Source organism: Artibeus jamaicensis, unplaced genomic scaffold (assembly GCF_021234435.1).
Source record: "Artibeus jamaicensis isolate MK-2021 breed Jamaican fruit bat unplaced genomic scaffold, CSHL_Jam_final contig_797, whole genome shotgun sequence".
In the NCBI taxonomy this organism is placed as follows: Eukaryota; Metazoa; Chordata; class Mammalia; order Chiroptera; family Phyllostomidae; genus Artibeus; species Artibeus jamaicensis.
Genome location: NW_026521977.1, coordinates 29,753,123 through 29,773,439, shown reverse-complemented (window position 1 = coordinate 29,773,439; position 20,317 = coordinate 29,753,123). Strand labels below are relative to the sequence as shown.

General features: G+C 36.3%; 2 protein-coding genes across 2 annotated transcripts; both read right to left on the bottom strand.

Moving 5' to 3' along the window:
- Positions 1 to 4,974: 4,974 nt before the first annotated feature.
- LOC119061672 (olfactory receptor 4A5-like) lies at positions 4,975 to 5,901 on the bottom strand. The gene has a single exon (XM_037162296.2). It carries the CDS (start codon positions 5,899 to 5,901, stop codon positions 4,975 to 4,977), a length of 927 nt encoding a protein of 308 aa, XP_037018191.2.
- Positions 5,902 to 15,653: 9,752 nt separating this feature from the next.
- On the bottom strand, positions 15,654 to 16,571 carry LOC119061671 (olfactory receptor 4A15-like). The gene has a single exon (XM_037162295.2). The coding sequence runs from the start codon at positions 16,569 to 16,571 to the stop codon at positions 15,654 to 15,656; it is 918 nt and encodes a 305-aa protein (XP_037018190.2).
- Between the last annotated feature and the right edge of the window lie 3,746 nt (positions 16,572 to 20,317).

Below are 20,317 nucleotides of genomic sequence, written 5' to 3'. Positions count from 1 at the left end.
TCACCCACGAGTGCGGGAGCTAGAATCCGCTCCCTCTTACTCCGACGCCATCTTCCCTCTAATCCCGAAAGCAAAACTAATTGAAATGAAGGGAAATGCACAGGAAAGCAATAGTGATGGAAAGGAAACTGGAACGTAAATCAAGGGAGCGAACCAAAAGGAAGAAAAAAATGACCAAACACAAAAATATGAAGAAACAAGAATTCAAAAATATGAGGAGAGGCTAAGTAAGTCAAAAAAAAATGAGGAGAGGCTAAGGAACCTCCAGGACACCTTTATATGTTCCGATATCTGAATTATAGGGGTACAAGAAGGAGAAGAGCAGGAGCAACAAGTGGAATACTTATTTAAACAAATAATAAAGGAGAACTTCCCCAATCTGACAAAGGAAATAGACTTCCAGGAAATCCAGGAAGCACAGAGAGTCCCAAAGAATTTGGACCCAAGAAGGAACACACCAAGACACATCATAACTACATTAGCCAAGATTAAAATGAAGGAGAGAATTCTAGAAACAGCAGGAAACAAGGGGACAGTCACCTACAAAGGAGTTCACATCAGACTGTCAGCTGATTTCACAAAAGAGACCTTACAGACAAGAAGGGGCTGGAAAGAAGTATTCCAAGTCATGAAATCCAAAGACCTACACCCAAGATTGCTCTATCCAGCAAAGCTTTCATTTAGAATAAAGGGGCAGATAAAGTGCTCTCAGATAAGGTCAAGTTTAAAGAGTTCATCATCACCAAGCCCTTATTATATGAAATGCTAAAGGGATTTATCTAAGAAAAAGAAGATTAAAAAGATGAACAGTGACAGGACAGCAAACTCACAGTTATTAAGAACCACACCTAAAAACAAAAGCAAACTAAGAGGACAGCTAGATTAGGAGTGGAACCATAGAAATGAAGATCACATAAAGGGTCAGCAACAGGGGAGTGGGAGAAGGAGAAGGGGGGAGAAGGTACAGAAAATAAGTAGCATAGACTGTAGATAGAAAATAGATAGGGGGAGGGTAAGAATAGTAGGGGAAATATAGAATCTAAAGAACTTGAGACACATGGTCATAAACTCAATGGGGGGATGGTGGGGGAGGGGTGTGCAGGGTGGAAGGGAATGAAGGAGAAGAAATATAACTGTAATGACATAATCAATAAAATATATTTTAAAAAAGATCTGGAAAAAATACAATATTCAACATTGGAATTACCTGTGGAAAGAGAAAGAGAAATGGGATAAACAGGTAATTTCAATATTGATTGTATTCTGTGTATAAATTGCATATATTAATGGTATGCATAAAAAATACATAATAAAATTTAAAATAAGAAATGTTCTTTTTTTTATTGAAGTAAAAACTTACAAAACACAGATGATGTTTCTACAATACAGTGAAAGCAATTCCATCTTTTTTCCAGTTTGTGATGCTCTGGAGGAATTAAACAGTGAGGGAAATTTTTGTTTTAAAATACGATTTAAAACCAAAATTATGTTTATATAAAAAAATATTTTGATTCCCAGTGAACCAGAAGACCGTGGTTCGATTCCCAGTCAGAGCATATTCCTAGGTTGCAGACCAGTTCCCTGCAGGCCAGGTCCCAGCAGGGGATACATGAAAGGCAACCATACATTGATGTTTCTCTCCCTCTCTCCTTAAAAAAATTATATTATTATTCAGTCTATAATTTAAAGTACTGAAGTTGAATGCAACTTTAGGGAACACATTGCTGTGTAAAATAATACATTTTTACCCAATCTTCAGTGTCATGAAGACAAAATAAGATTCATTTTTCAAGATGAAGAATGGCAAAAAGGTACATAATAACTAGTAAGATAAAGCATGGAAATATGTTTACACCTTGGATTAGTACAGTATTCTATACTCTAATCAAGAGCTAGAATCTGTTTTCATTTTCGACCATCCCAATCCGGTTCATCCCAATCTGTGAGTATATCCAACAACACATCTAACAGAACTGGTTCATGATTGTGCATTTAACCAATATTTTGTCATCTCCCATCTTTGGTACCTGTGCATTTGAACACTGTACTTCAAATGCACAGGCCTCAAAATGAGGAACAGAAGTAATCTGGCACTTACGGCCAAGATGGAGGTGTAGGTGGAAACACCGTGCCTCCTCCCAGAACCAAGTTTAAAGACAACAAGGTATTAGCAACAAAAATGCAACCAAAACACAGGAGATTAAACTGTATGGAAGTCCAACAACAACAATGTACCATTCAGCCAGACCAGTAAAAAGGCCAGAGTCAGTGGCTCGCAGAGCAGGGTGGGGCAAGAAAAAGCAGCCATCTGACCCAGCAGTGCAGGTGGCAGTTGGAAGATCCCAGGTGTAGGGTGGCAACAAGCAGACCCAGTGAAGGTGCAAGGTGGCTGGCTGACCAGTCACACATTCACATGCAGATAAGCCGAGCTAAGGAGCAAGCAGTGACACACACCACGCAGGCTAGGGCCCCAGTGATAGAAATTAAAGTCTAAAAGCACCAATTGGAAAAATTTTCAGTTTCAAGGTTCCTGGAGAAGCTCCCAAGCTCACAAAGAAATTGTTGGAGAGACCCAAAGGGTCTTGGAGGGTCCACAGGCCCACACACCTGGGAGCCAGCACCACGGGGGTACGGTTTGCTTGTGGGAAGCAGCAGAAGGGACTGAAATCCAAAAGAGCAGAACAAACTCCATTGCCCCTCTCTGACCCCGCCTCCACATACAGTGTCACAACTCAGCAACTAGGTTGCCCCACCCTGGTAAACACCTAAGGCTCTGCCCCTCATAGGTAAAAGGTGTGAACAGACCAAAACATTGTGTCTCAAGAAGAAAGCTCAAAGCCCCAAAAACCAATACTTCTAAGTGACCAAGAGATAGCCAACCTATCAGATGCACAGCTAAAAACACTGGTGATCATGATTCTCACAGAACTGATTGACTTTAGTGACAAATTAGAGAAACAAATGAAGCCTAAACTAACTGAAATGAAGGGAAATGAAAAAGAAATCAATAGTGATGAAAAGGAAACTGGGACTCAAATCAAAGCAGTGGACCAAAAGGAAAAAAATTACCAAGTAGAATATAATCAAGAAACAAGAATTCAAAAAAATGAGGAGAGGCTTAGGAACCTCCAGGACATCTTTAAATGTTCCAACATCTGAATTATAGGGGTACCAGAAGGGGAAGAGCAGGAGAAACAAGTGGAACACTTATTTGAACAAATAATAAAGGAGAACTTCCCCAATCTGACAAAGGAAATAGATTTCCAGGAAATACAGGAAGCTCAGAAAGCCCCAAAGAAGCTGGACTCAAGGAGGAACACACCACAACACATCATCATTACACTAGCCAAGATTAAAATGAAGGAGAGAATTCTAGAAACAGCAGGAAACAAGGGGACAGTCACCTACAAAGGAGTACCCATCAGACTGTCAGCTGATTTTACAAAAGAGACCTTACAGGCAAAAAGGGGCTGGAGAGAAGTATTCCAAGTCATGAAATCCAAACACCTACATCCAAGATTGCTCTATTCAGCAAAGCTTCCACTTAGAATGGAAGGGCAGATAAAGTGTTTCTAAGATAAGGTCAAGTTCAAAGAGTTCATCATCACCAAGCCCTTATTATATGAAATGTTAAAGGGGCTTATCTCAGAAAAAGAAGATTAAAAAGATGAACAGTGACAGGACAGCAAACTCAGTTATTAAGAACCACACCTGAAACAAAAGCAAACTAAGCAGATAGCTAGATCAGAAGTGGAACCATAGAAATGGAGATCACATGGAGGGTTAGCAACAGGGGAATGGGAGAAGGAGAAGGGGGGAGAAGGTACAGAGAATAAGTAGCATAGACAGTAGGTAGAAAATAGACAGGGGGAGGGAAAGAATAGTATACAAAATATAGAATCTAAAGAACTTGTGACACATGTACATAAACTAAAGGAGGGCGAATGTTGGGGGAGGGGTGTGCAGGGTGGAGGGGAATGAAGGGGGGAAATGGAACCACTGTACTGGCATCCTCAATTAAATATATTAAAAAGAAAAAAAAGAAGTAATCTGGAAGACAAAATGCTTAAGGAAACTGCTAAAACCTGTTGTATGCATACAATAACAAACATCAACATTTTGAAATAAATACAAACTGATAGTAACCAGAAGGGACAGGGAAGAGGGATGCTGAGGGGAAATAGGGGAAGGAACATCAAAGAACATGTATGAAGGACACATGCATAAATTCAAAGGGTGTAGTTTTAAGGTTGGGAGGTGAAAATGGGTGGGGGAGGGAAGCATGGTGGGGTGAAAATGAAGGCAACTATAGTTGAACACCAATAAAGAATAAATAAATAACACTCTCTTAACCTTAGAAATTTCTTCTAAACATTAGCATAATTGCTTTGTCATTATTTTGTATAAAACAAATTTTCAAAAATAGCTTGTTTTTCACTTTTCAAAGGAAAAATTAAACTTCTAAACCCCATTTCAATATAAACAATAGAGAACAAACTAACGATGATCAGAGGGGAGAATGTTGGGGTTTAATGAGATAAGGGGTAGGGGCTAGCCCAGAAATCCAAATGAGGAATTCATGGGCATGGACAGTGTGGAAGGCATTGACTGCAGGAGGTAGGGGCTGTCAGTAAGGGGCAGAGGAGAGCAATGCAGAAAATCTCAGGACAACTGTAACTGAACAATGAAGAAAAGTTACAAGGTGAACTTAGTTTATTTTTCCTAATACTAGGGAAAATACCCGTGCCTTTTATTCATCCTTCAGAATTTCTGTATTAGACTGATTCTAACCTCAAAGGATAATTTGTTCTACTTTTTCATATTTTTGTATGAATAAAGAAAAGCATCCCAAGAGAACTCATTGGGTTGACTAAGTCATCCATTGTTAGAATGCCCTGCCTGTTTGTTGCTTCTGAATTACTAACAAGTATACATAGAACGACACATTCTCATGCTCAATATGATGACACATTCTCATCTGTCCATAGTTAACTTCTTAAACCAAAGTTTTTTCATAGCATTTGTCATTTCTGAATTTCTCAAAGTGTATATTAGAGGATTCAACATGGGAGTGATAACAGTATAAGCCACGCTTATGAATTTATCAACAGGGAAGTTAGAAACAGGTCTAACATACATAAAAATGCAGGGAACAAAAAAGAGAACCACCACCATGATGTGGGAACTACAGGTAGACAGGGCTTTGCGCCTCCCTTCCTGACTGTGACTTTTAAGGGAACTTAGGATGACTCCATAGGATGTTAGCAGACAAACAAAGATGACCATGCAGATTGCTCCACCATTGGCAACCACAGTGAGGCCTAAGAAGTAGGTGTCAGTGCAGGCAAGTTCTAATAGTGGGTACATGTCACAGCCGAAGTGGTCAATGACATTGGGGCCACAGAAGGGGAGGTTGTACACAAAGACAAGTTGGACCACAGAATGACCAAATCCTCCAGCCCAGGCCCCCAACAACAACAGGATGCAAACCTGTCTATTCATGATGGTTATGTAGTGCAGTGGCTTACAGATGGCCACATAGCGATCATAGGCCATGGCCACCAGAAGGAAGACCTCAGCACCTCCAAAAAGGTGTTCCAGAAAGAGCTGTCCCATGCAAGCTGAGAAGGAAATTGTCTTTTGACCACAGAGTAGGTCTCTGATCAATTTGGGTGAAATGGCTGTGGAATATGCTGCATCCATGAGTGACAAATAGACAAGGAAGAGGTACATGGGGGAGCCCAGAGAGGGGCTGGCAAGGACAGTCACCACAATGAGCAGGTTGCCCACCATTGTCACAATGTAAATTAGTAAAAATATGATAAATAATGCTTTTTGGCCCCCAGGATCCTGAGTGAGGCCCAGGAGGACAAATTCTGTCACATTGTTGCTATGTCCCATTTCGTCTTCTCTAAAGCCTGTTTCCAGAATGAGAGGTCAAGAGAAGGGTCCTGTAATGAAATCGTGAACACACTATGAATACATCCATTATATCTTGGAGCATGAATTCATTATTTTATCTTTTAAAGGGGTTTACACACAATAAATGTCTGCTGAACATTTATGAGTTCTTCTTCCTAATATGCTATTGCACCTTTCCTTGACAATTCTGCTTCTCCTCAGATGATTTTGTGTTGTCTACAAGTAAGAGGTTTACCAGCCAAATCTTAGTGGATTGTCGACAGAGAAAGTATCAAAGGCCCCACAGCCAGTCGTATCTTTAATAAAGCCTTATTTAAACTGTCAGTCTTGTGCACACAGGTCAGCAATCACTTACTCTCTGGTGGTGGCAAAACAAAACCTCTCTAAATAAATTGGCATGATATCAGGCCTCTGAGTTGGTAGTATTCATGGTGAGAACATTTATACTATAATTAATGAAGCACCAAAAATAATGTCTCTTTTGGAATAACTCACTTAATAAGTTGCTACTAGGTACTCAGTCCTACTAGGACTGAGTTGCTAGGACTCAGTTGCTACTAGGTACTTACTTCTCAAGAATGTTCAGTCTTCATGGATTCTCAATAAGTTTCCACAGACAGGACTGTATCCAACCATAATATAATTAGCACATTGTTCTCTAATACAATTACTAAGTTAGACTCTGTGACTCTCAGCAATGTTTCTGCTTCTTTTATTTTATTTTTATTAGTTTTTTAACAAGTTGTAATTATCTCCATGTATTTTGACTATCCCACAACCCTTAACATGGAGACACTATTTATATTTTCACCAAATATTTTTGAAATTCACTCACTGGTGACTATTATGAACTCTTATGTTACCAGCAGGTATTATTTTTTTCAAAACTCTTGGGGTGACCTAGGTATTAAGGAAAGGAAACACAGGCACTGAAAAAAGAGGTAGAAGACAATGAGACATGGTTATATTTATCATTTCTCCAAGGTACTGAGAGTGCTCAGAAATGGAGCATTGGTGCCCAGGTTCAAAAAATCAGCATACTCAAGGGAAGAGCCCAACATTAGTGTAAAAAGGCATGGGGTTGAATCATTTCTAAATGTAATTGCATTTCTGTCTCAGTTTGCTCTTTGGAAGATAAAGGGCTAGAACTATACAATCTCAGAAACCTTGTCCACTCTGCCTTCCATGACACTCTTTGTGCAACCCCATCTTACATTCTATTATAATGAGTTTTCATATTTTTATAATAGAAATGTCCAAGCCTATAACTGTTCCTTAAAAAAGGCTACCCAGTGGTAAGTGGCACTTTATCATTACAGAAACCAAATACTGATTACGAGTTACTCTATTCAGCTCATACTTATTTAATACCCAAAACACCCTTTCAGGGAGAGTGTAGCACAGTAATGAATCACAAAGACTCTGGAGACACATTGCCTTGTGTGAAATCCTAGCCTCACCACTTACTACTATGTGACCTTGGGCAACCTAATAAACCTTTCTGTACCTCAGTTTCATCCTTTTGGGGCACACAATGGGAATACCAATAGAGCCTACTGCTTGAGTTACTGTTTTATTACAAGTAAATACCTAGAATACTGGCTGGTCCCCAGTAAAGGTTCAATAAACAATAGGTCACATTAATGTTCTTGAATACTTCACTATCAACATGTATCACAAGGAATCATCTGGATCTTTGTCAATGTGGTAAGAATTGTAGATATAGGCCAAGGATAAAAAATATAATACTTTATGAACCCCTATTTAGGCATAGGTTAAGATTGTATGTCTCAGGAATTATCTATTTGATTACACATGAGTAGTAATATTCACCTGTGATGGAATGTATTTAGACTAGAAACAAGCAGAATAACAGGGGGAAAAGTTGGAGCCATACATCATAGGAAGAACTGAATAGTATAAAATGAATGAAAAAAGGATCAAATTAAGAAGGAGAAATTATATTTAAGAAATAAGTACCAACAATAATAAGAATATTAATGTGATAATTAGGTGAGATCAGTAGTCTTTAAAAAGTCTTCTTCAAAAAAATTTTTTTCTTGAGGAAGTGTTAGGAGCCTTCCACTAGGAATTCCCCCTTAAGACTTCCAGGGTTTACTCTGCAGGAATCCTAAGATACAATAAGAAATGAACACAGAGGACAGCTTCATTTTTAAAAAAGCAAAGACAATTATTTAAGAACTGATTGATGCCTCAGATTCCGCTACAACTGATAGTAAAGGACAAAATTAATCAGAGAGAAGAATTGTACAACTATACACACAGACCTAAATGTTTTCTTATTCTTGCTGAGGAAAATTACACAATCACTTAAGTTCAAAGACAGACAACCTGATACCATTCCCACAGATTTGGAGGGCAAGGAAGGAGGCAGATGTGCTGAAAGGTAGACCTTTCCTTAGAAGCCACCTGTGAGAACCACTCTACATGCCTCATTCACATTGCTGCTTCCGGTTTCTTCAGGAGCTCTACCATTCTCGAAGCTGCAGGCTGATAAAGGCACACCTATTGAAGAACATGAGGATATAAGGTAGTCCATATCCAATTCTCTTTTTTATCACTCCTTCCTTTATGCAGAATCTATCTAGTGCCCTTATTCTTATTAATCATCAATATTAGATTTCTCCAGAATAAATCTTCTACTAGCCAGTTAAATTATTTAGATGCAGAAACTCAGTATATAATCTATGCTCTGTATTTTAAGTCATCAAAGATCCAATACTATAAAAACTGCCAGAGTGTATTATTAGACTTTCTATTTAAACTCAGAAGTTAACACTTCTCTATTTAAAAAAGAAAAAAAAACACATTATTTAACATAGTTTCTTAAGAGCCTGGCTTTTTAAAAAGTTAAAATTCCATAGTAACAAAAATACCCTTGAAAGTACTTTAAAATTACAGTTTTATGACTCTATAAGTAATAATAAACACAGCACTTTTCTGAACACAGGTTTCTTTCAAATATGTACTAATATGCATTGCTATACTGATTTTTCACTAAATTTATTGGGATGGTATTAGTTAGTAAGCTCATATAGGTTTCAGTTGTACATTTCTATAATACATAATCTGTATATTGCACTGTGTGCTCACTACTTAAAGTCAAATCATCTTCCATCGCCATACATTTCACCCCCTCTATCCTTCATTACTAACACTTACATTCCCTCTGGTTACCACTGACTCTTTTGTGTCTATAAATTTAGGTTTTGAAAATGTTCACAGATATTGAGCTTCCATATCAGAAACAAAAATCCCACAAAGAAAACGTGGTCAGTAATATTGTAATAACTATGTATGGGGCAGGGTGGGTACTTTAAATATCAAGGGGAAAACACTGTGGAATATATGATTCTGTGGCCACTATGCTGTAGCCCTGAAACTAGTACAGAATAATATTGAATGTAAAGTATAATTTTTTAATTTCAAAATAAGAAAATCACAATCTTACTTCCAGCTTTTGAAATACAATAAGAATTTATTTCTCCCTACTTGAATACTTTGCTATATTACAATTTTAAATTCTCTCATTATTTTTATACTAAGTTTGGGGAACGACGTAAGGTATATGCACCACTATGTTCATTGCAGCCTTATTCATGGTGACCAATACATGAAAACAACCAAAGTGTTCCTCAGTAGGTGACTGGATAAAAAAGATGAGGCACATACACACAAATTACTCCTCATGAGAAAAGTTGAAACCCTGCCATTGCAACAATGTGGATGGACCACAAGATTCTACCAAGTGAAATAAGTCAGATAGGAAAAGTCAAGGACCATATGATTTCACTCATATCTGGGAAAGAAAATTGAAAGCAACACATTAACAAAGAAGAAAAACAAAAACTCATAGAGAGAGACAACAGTATGGTGGTTACCCCAGAGGCCAGCCACAAAGGTAGTAAAGGGTAAAGGAGGTCAAATATATGGTGACAGAAAGAAATTTGACTTTGGGTGGTAAACACACAATGCAATACACAGACGATGTATATTGTCTGTGTCATAAATTCTCTCATTTAAAGGTCTTAAAATAAATAGAAATGGTAATTTACCATGTAAAATATAATACCTCATGGACCAAGACTAGGAACCCAGCAGTATATTTGGATTGCTTTGAAAGTTTCTCTTTGTTATTTAACAAAACAAAAAATATCTATCGGACTATAGTGCTAGAAACCAAACACATTTTGTATATTCTGGTTCATTTTCTTATTTTGCTAGCTTAATTTTCTTAACTCAGATTTCTTCCAGTGATAATGCATATATTTTGGACATTAGCAATATTTAAATATGTTGTATAAATTTTGGTTGTTCTAAGAACTCACCTCAGGTCTTTCCCTTAGTCTTTAAAATCAGTGCTTCTTTCATTGGCAGTGACTGTGGGTACCTCATGTATCTATGTGTGACCATGGAACACTGAGTAGTGTATAGAGATCAGTAGATGTGCAAATAGTTTCATGTAGCCACACTACCCATGTGTCCACACAGATTCCCCATCACCTCAGTCTTTCACACAAGGGTTGCAGTATCCAACACAGATATCTAGGATATAAAGACACTTAAATAAAACACAAATATGTACTTGTAAAATACTTGAACACTCTCACCTGCTGAGAAAATCCCTTCACAGAAAAATAACGATGCTGTGTTCTCATGGCTAAGTAAAAACTGGCTGAATTTGTGGAAATTAACTTGGTCAAATCCATTATGAGCCAATACAAAAACCCCAGAAATTTTAAAACACTAAAAGTAGTTACTTCAATGTACTTCTCCTCAGCCGATTGTGGTAAGGTAAACAAAAAGTACTTTCCTATGGTGACTTAGGACAGCATTTGTGTCTCTGACAATTAATCTCTGTAGCTAACAAGACAACTGCTGGGATTTATTTTCTTCAAATAGCCAGTGTCTGGGCGTTCTCTGAGGAAATAGAACTCTTTAGCCTTTCAGTCACTCAAGCAGCACATCCCTAAAGATCCCTTTTTCCTAATTAAAAGTATGTCTCTTCCTCTCCCCAACTTCATCCCAGAAAATTGGGACTTTACACATGTTTCTACAAGCAGTGAGAGATATCTATGCTGAGGAAAATATACAAGGAAACATCTGAAGAATCAGAGATCACTTGAAGATAGACTCCAGCTTAGGCACAAAGTTGAGTTTCCAGAAATCTCTCAGGTATTTCTATCAGAAAAAAATAATTCTTCCACATTTATGGGCAGACCCAGCCTCTCTGGCTTTTTATGTTACCCCACACCATTTGTTTTCCTTTAGCACACTACCCAAAGCTCTATACCCCCGACACAGATCACATAGAGTTTGCTATATGATTGCTACTCTAATATTAGCATAAATAATAGCTGTTCTATACAACTGTAAATACTTCACAACCCATCTCCCAAATCTTACCCATTGAACAGGTCCCTGAATTCTATTACTGTAGTGATTAACTCTATTTCCTCACACACTACACCAATTTACTGTTTCTTACACTCACCTTACCTCAAAATCGCACCGCCTACAGCTTCATTGCTTTCTAGTTCCAACTAACAAGACTTCCCTCCCCAACAAGAGGCTTATCTTTTGTCCATGCTCTCTTAAAAGTGGCAAGTTGGGTTGAAGATTACGCTTAACACTATATATAGTCTAAAGATTGCCTATCTCCTCTCTACTGGCTGTGACTGGAAATATCACAAAATACTCTTATGCTATCATAAACCATTTTGCCTCCCCCTCCAACTGATTACACATACAGGATAAAAGGACTACGTGGCAATGGAGAACATCAAGATACCTGAAGGAGTCTGCACCACTGAAATTCACAGGTATTATATGACAGAAGTTCACACCATAAACCCAGGGAGACAGAACAGATGAATATTAGAAGCTGAGGCTAACAAGAAGAGTCTCACAAACAATGGGAAGACAAAGAAACAATTCCCAAATGAAAGAAAAAGCAGAAACTTCAGAAAGAATGTTAGATGAAATAGAGGCTAATCAACTATCATATAGTGAATTCAAAGCACTGGTTATCACGAAGTTCAAAGAGCTCACAATGAGCTACCTGAAACTACAGGGGAGCTACAATGATCTCACCGCAAACTATATCAAAATGAAAAAGGAAATAGAAACTATCAGCAAGGGAAAGAGGAAATGTAGAATACAATTTCCAAATTCAAGAACACAGTAGAAAGTTTCAAAAGTAGAACTGATGAGGCGGTAGTTCAGATTAGCGAGTCAGAAGACAAAGTAAAAAGCATCTCACAGAAAGAGCAAGAAAATAAAAAGAGGCTTAGAAAGAATGAAGAGAGATTAAGAGAAATGCAAGATAATATGAAACATAACAATATCTGAAGAATAGGAATACCAGAAGGAGAAGAAGAAGAACAAGGGATACAAAACATATGTGAAAGAGTAATGAGAGAAAATTTCCCTAATTTGATGAGAGGAAAAGTCACACAAATCGAGGAATCACACAGAGTCCCAATCAAGAGGAAACCAAAGAGGCCCATTTCAAGACATGCAATCATTAAAATGGCAAAACTCCAAGACAAAGAGAGAATCTTAAAGGCAGCAAAAGATAAAAAAGAAGTAACATACAAGGGAGCCCAAATAAGCATAGCTACTGACTTCTCAATGGAAATACTCCAAGCAAGAAGAAAATGGCAAGAAATATTCCAAGTAATGAGAACCAGAGGCCTACAACCAAAAGTACTTTACCCAGCAAGGCTCTCAATCAAGATAGAAGGCCAATTAAAGAGCTTCTAAGACAAAAGAAGTCTAAAAAAAATATGCCTCCACCAAATCAGTCCTACAAGAAATAATAAAAGAACTGCTTTAAGGAACGAAAAGAAAAGTGAGACAGAGAGGAACACAGGTACAAAAATGGAAATGAATAACTACCTATCAATAATAATCTTAAATGTAAATGGATTAAATGCTCCAATCAAAAGAAACAGAATAGCTGCATGGATAAGAAAGCATAATCCTCGCATATGCTACCTACAACAGACCCACCTCAGGACAAAATACCATCAAATACTAAAAGCGAAAGGATGGAAACAAATTTTCCAAGCAAATGAACGAGCAACAAAAGCTGGGGTAGCAATTCTCATATCAGACAAAATACACTTCAAAAAAAGGGTCATGAAGAGAGACTCAGAAGCTCACTTCATAATACTCAAGGGAAGAATCCACCAAGAACATATAGACATCATAAATATATATGTACCCAACATAGGAGAACCCAAATATATAAAGAAAATCTTAGAGGACTTCAAGAAAGATATTGACAGCAGCACAATTATAGTAGGGGATTTTAACAGCCCACTATCAAAAATGAACATATCTTCCAAACAAAATATCAACAAAGATATTGTGGCATTAAACAACACTCTAGACGAAATGGACTTAACTGATATATAGAGAGCCCTTCATCCCAAAGAAGCTAAATACACTTTCTTTTCAAATGCACATGGAACATTTTCAAATTTTTCCCATGGAAAAAGGGGTCCTTAGGTCACTGTTGATGGGATTGCAGACTGGTACAACCATTATGAAAAACAGTATGGAATTTTCTCAGAAAAATAAAAATCGACCTGCCTTTTCTCCTAGCAACTCCACTGCTAGGATTATATCCTAAAAATCCTAAAACATCAATATCAAAGAACCTATGCACCATAATATTCATAGCAGCACAATTTACAATAGCCAAGAAATGGAAGCAACCTAGGTGCCAATCAGTAAATGAATGGATCAAAAAATTGTGGTACATATACACAATGGAATTCTATGCAGCAGAGAGAAAGAAGGAGCTACTACCTTTTGCAACAACATGGATGGAACTGGAAAGCATTATGCTGAGTGAAATAGGCCAGGTGCTGAAAGACAAATACCATATGATCTCACCTTTAACAGGAAGCTAAATAACAAAACAAACAAGCAAGCAGAAAAAAAAAAACTAAGACACTGAAATAGAGAACAAGGGGACAGTGACCAGAGGGGAGAGGGAAGGGAATTTAAGGGGAAAAAGGGGAGGGATTTGGAGGAAGAAATAGGAAGGAAACAGGGACGAGAACAAAGGGGGGTGGAAATGGGAGGGAGGTGGGGAGCACGGGGTGGGGTGGGCTGGGATGGGAGAAATAGACAAAAAATGAACTTGAAAAAAATTTAAAAAAAGAAAAATAACTAAATAAAATTTTTAAAAAGGAAAAATAACTAAATAAAATTTTTAAAAAAGAAACCTCCATGTTATAAAAACAGGGGTATAATTCAAGACATGAGCCTTAAATACAGTGTGATTTACCCTAGAAAAGGACCCACTGCCTCCTCATCTTAGCTCCTTATATAAATCTAGACTAAATACTCAGGCAGAATCATGAGGTTCTTTGACTATTTATTTCCTATTCTCTCAGAGACAAACAATATTTTGTTTTCAGCCTGGTTCATACAGAGGATGTTATGATTGAGGTCTCTGTCATATAAAAAAATATATTCTGGTCTCTTTATTACCTAATAATCTATATTCCATAACTAAAAGGGTAGGAATAACACATATTGTCAGCATCTTTCCTAATAATGGTATCACCCAAGATAATATGATCAAGTTCTGTATTGCATATTTGAAGCTCATGGATTAAGAATTATTCTAATTATATATTGTATATAAGGAAGAATCTGGGTCCCTATAGAAGGCTATGAAATACTATAAGCAAAAAGGAGATTAAATATTGAAAAATGCAGGGGAGTTATCAAATATTCTAAATTATCTGGAAAAAATTAATGGATCCTCTTCATGAAAATATAATCCACATGAGTAGATAATAAAATTTTTCAATCAGGAAAATATGTAAGATTTAGTTATGTTTCTACATAAGTGCCTTGTTCATTCAGATTATTTTTATTTATAGGGCCTAGCACAAATAATGCTCCTTTTTTATTACAAAATCTTCTTTTTACAAAATCACAAACATGTCATTCTGTAACATAACAATATCACACTCAAGCACACCATATGACATTGTAGGTGAAATGTTCAACTTAAAACTATAAATTATTACTTTCATATTATTATCCTACCAACCACACTCAGGCAGATGTTACTTCTGCCAGACACTGTATAATACTTAGCCCCATATTAATGTTAGAACTCTGAAGCATCATTCTTCTTCAACTTTCACATGCTAAGCAATATAAATATATATATATTTAAAATTTTTTGTAGATACAAAAATAATATTCAAATTTCAAATGTTAATATGGGCTATCTTTGTATGGGGAGAAGTGAACCAAGTTCTTATGTCTTATTTCTTATCTTATTTTCTTAAATCTGTAATGAGCAGTATTAATTCTGAAAAAAGATTACATTATTTAAGACAAAACATCGAAAAAAAAAGAGAAAACATCGAAAAGTCTTCCATTTAACTAAAATGAATTTAACAGTATTAATTCCAACAAACTCATCACATAGAGCATAAATCTATAGTCTTAACAGAGATATTTTATACATAAAAATTGAACATATACTTTAATAAGAAATTATAAAAATCTTAAAAATATTTTTGACCATGGAAAATATTCACCTAATAAATGTTTTTCATCATGTCCAAGTTACTAAACCTGAGGAATAATTTACTATAGTTAAATAACCACACATGGTTTTCCTGGAAGGATCAATTCTTCACTAAAAATCGGTGACACATTAATCTGCTTCCTCATTTTCTCTTTCTGGTCCAGAGTTTTTTCATGGCACTTTTCATTTCTGAATTTCTCAAAGTATAGATTAAGGGGTTTAACATAGGGGTGATAATAGTGTAGAATACAGTCAGGGATTTATCAATGGGTAAGGTAGAAGAAGGTCTCACATATATAAAAATACAGGGGACAAAGAAGAGGACCACCACAGTAATGTGGGAGCCACAGGTAGATAAGGCTTTGCGCCTCCCTTCCTGATTACGATTCCTCAGGGAGTACAGAATGGCCCCATAGGAGATGAGTAACAGCACAAAGATGACCACACAGATGCCCCCATCATTGGCAACCATAGTGAGGCCAAGAAAGTAAGTGTCAGTGCAGGCAAGTTTTAATAAGGGGAACATGTCACACATGAAGTGGTCAATGACATTGGGACCACAGAAGGGAAGGTTGTAAACAAAGAGAAGTTGGACTATAGCATGTAAGAAACCTCCAAGCCAGGCCAACAGCAGCAGCAGAACACATAGTCGTTGATTCATGGTGGTCAAATAATGCAAGGGTTTGCAGATGGCCACATAGCGATCATAGGCCATGACCACCAAGACTAAAATCTCAGCACCACCAAATAAGTGCTCCAGGAAAAGCTGGCTCAGGCAAGCTTTGAAGGAAATGGTTTTCTTCTCATGGAGGAAGTCTACAATCATATTTGGGGTAACTATTGTAGAGTAAATAGCATCTATAAATGACAAGTAGCCAAGAAAGAAGTACATTGGGGCACCCAGGGTTGAGCTGACCATGACAGTCACAACAATGAGTAGGTTGCCCATCATTGTCACAATGTAGATGAACAAAAACACAACAAACAATATTTTCTGACCCTGAAGGCTCTGAGTGAGCCCCAAGAAGACAAATTCAGTCACATTGTTCCTTGATTCCATAGGTCTTTCTGTATGTCGTATTGCAAAGTTCAGGACAAAATTACCTGTAAATATAATTATTCTTCATGACTTTCTGAAATCTTAACATAATTTGTCTATTTATTCAACAAAAAGGCATTATGACTTATTATGTTTCAGTAATTTCTGAGATTATCAGAATTTAAAGTTGATTAAAACATGGTCCCTAACCTCAACAATCTTATGGACTAGTGGAGAGGCAAGTATTAGGAATGTGTGTGGGAAAAGAAGCCATTATAAAATAAGTGGGTTTCCATCTGAAAACTAATGAAAGTATACATATAGTTTATACTTTATAGAAAAATAGAAACTGATTACAGATTTAATGAAAAACTAAAGCAAGATTTACTTTATGTTTACTTTCTAGTAATAAAAGAGATGACTTTCTACACTCAAGAGGTGGGAGAATATTTTTATCATTGGAATCCCAAGTAGACAATATCAAATTTTGTAAAGATTCAGGAATAGATACCATAAAGTCAATACAAAAGTAGCTTGGGAAACATTGATATTTTAGACAACATACAGAGTTAATATCTAAAATATACGAAAAGCACTAACTAATTAACAAATGAAAGAAGAACAAACCAATAGCAAATTGGGTAAGTCACATAAACAGGCAAACAAAGGAAGAATTAATAGAAGTGGCAAAGAAAATGTATAAGATGCTGAAACTCATCTGCGAACAGAAAAATACAAATTGAAGATCTTTCTTATTGCAGTATTACCTTGAATTTTTGAAAGTCAATCAAATTCTATAGATGTTACTACAGTCTCCTCTCATTTTTAATAGATTAACAAACAATGCTTAGCAAACATATAAATTCAATCTGTTGTGAGACTTAGAAATATCTGTCTATTACAATATCCCCATGTATTTATACTTAAAATTAGTTTCCAAGAATACTGAAGTGCATGATTTTCTAACCACTTTGCTGTACATCTAAAACTAATACAGAATAATACTGAATGTAAACTGTAATTGAAAAATTAAAATTAAAAAAAAAGGATGTTAAAATGGTAAGTTTATCATACTAAAATACCCATAAGACTACTACAGGATTGAATTAAGCCCCACACATTTTAGTAATCAAAAGGACATGGCTGAGTATTAGAATTATATAGGAGAACTTTTAAAAGACTTTTAAAAGGTAACTTCCTGAGTTACCTTTTTAATGAGAGAGCTATTCAATTCATGCTCTGGGCTATGGAGCCTCTCCCTGTCCTCTGTGCACTGATGCCATCTCTGCAGACACAGAGAGCAGGTAACACACGCAGCATCACTGGACATCAGACTTCCCACGTGACTGACTCTGGCTGTGCATAAAGGAAATCTGATTCATCTGTCTTTCATAAAAATATTACCTTTAAAATTGTCAGGAATTTCAAAATGAATATGAATGTCCTGTAACATAAAGAATTCTGGATCTTTTTTTAATTGTTGTTCAATTACACTTGTCTCCATTTCCCCCCCATTAATTTCCACTTCCTTACCCACCCCCACCTTCCACATTCCATTGTCTTTGTCCATGGGTCCTTTATACATGTTCCTTGACAACCTTCCCCTTCTTTCTGTCATTATCCCCTCCTCCCTCCCCTCTGGTTACCTTAATTGTGAACAGAGACCCAAAATACTCATTGCCAGAAGAATTTGTCCTATTAACAAACAAATGGGAAATCAACATCTTGATGAAAGAGAAAATTGTACATGAATTTTTTAGATTAATATTTTCCAGTTTGTGTTTCACAGCAATGAAAGTGAAATGGCCTATACAACCTCATGATTCCTAGTCAGTTATGCTGGCCTGTCTTCACACAGCATTGTTAAACTTCAGGTTACCAGAGGGATGGAGAACAATTTCATGCATACAGTTTATGTTTTGAGTGCATCATTTCAATTCCTGAAAAAGCTGGTCATGTGAGTGGACAAACTCACAAAATATGGACAAACTCTCTCTGAGGTGTTCGACAAAGTAGGAATGTTGAGACCTACCAGTTTCATGATTAATTTATTATTTTTATGTCTATATCCACATCTATTATACAGATAACAATATAGGTGCTATTCATTTTGTTCTTTATCATTTCTAGTGTGTTTTTAATTTTTCTATAACAAAATATATAACTTTTAAAGTAAGAACAGAAAAATACTATTCCTCAAATTTTTAAAATATATTTTATTAATTATGTTATTACAGTTCCAACAAACTGATCATTTAGAATGTAAGGGCAGATAAAATGCTTCCCAGATAAGGTCAAGTTAAAGGAGTTCATCATCACCAAGCCCTTATTATATAAGATGTTAAAGGGACTTACTTAAGGAAAAGAAGATCAAAAACTATGCCTCAAATTTTAAGAGCCAGTCAATGATGGACACATATGTGGCACATTCACAAATACCCAAAGATTCATGTATTTTACTCCAAAATTGCTGGATATACTTACCATTGAAAAATGCAGTTGGTTCTATTAATCTAAGTCATATGAAAAGCCTCAAAGACACATAAATATCCTCACATGAGCCACCTTCTCCCCTGCTTTGCCCATCTGGAAGCATCTGTGCTTCCTCAAGACCAAAAAATGGCATTGCTACCTCCTTCCAATCTCAGAGATTGTGGTGACGGTCCATTACAGCACTCAACACCTTGTCCCACACTCATCTCATCTTATTCATTTGTGTATCTTCAGTGCTGGCTAAAATAACAACAATAATAATAATAATAACAGTCACTCGTCACACATTTAGTGAGAGAAAAAGAAGGAAAAAGGAGGCAAAAGAGAATAAACTGTGGAAGAGAATATAAAAGAGAAATGGAAAAGTAGAAATGCATTAAAGAACAAAGAAAGAGAAACTGACTTAAAATCCAAAGACTTCCTTTGGGAGTCTGGGATCTACCCCTTATTAACCATAACATTAACTTATCTCTTTGTGTGTCAGTTTTTCACCTATTAAAAGGAGGGATAAATATTCCACATTTAGGACTCCGTGAAAATTAAATCATTTTAAACTTAACTCTATTGTTGTTGTTACGTGATTTTACTGTTCTCATGCAAGTGTCATTAAGAAAAGTTTCAAAACTTCCTCTTAAGGCAAAGATTCTGAAAAATGACTCTAACCAAGTGAAGAGAAAAAGAGGATATGGGAAACAAGAATAAGTGTCAAAAAGGCTGTCAGATTTTAAAAAATTAAGCAAGCTATTAAAAAATATTAAACATAAAGATTGAATTATTTAGTGTGTTTGTTTTGTGGGATTTATTGTCTATACATTTTATTAACTCATTTGCTAAAGACATATTTCAATGCATGAGAAATTTACTCTTTCCAAATTTGACTCCATGACCAAGGGTAGAGTTCTCCAGGAAACAGGAAACTTAATTTAAACCCAGTTCATTATTCAAATCAATGCTTTGCAGAATGTTGTGCTTCACTACTTTTATGATTTATTTATTTTTATATCCACAATGATAGCCAGTATTAGATATTATAAAGCAATTGTTAAGAGTGAGAAAGGGGATGTGAAAAGAAAGAAGAAAAGGAGAGGAGGGGAAAGAGAGAAAGAAAGGGGAAAGAGAAAAATGACTCCATCATCTAAGAAAAAATTTTTAAGTGTGTCATAATATTTCCCACAAGTGTTGCACTTGAAATTCAAACTTTCTATCAAACTCATTGTTGATTATGGCTTGTAGGATAAATAACAGAGAAAAATACAAACAAATAAATAACTCAC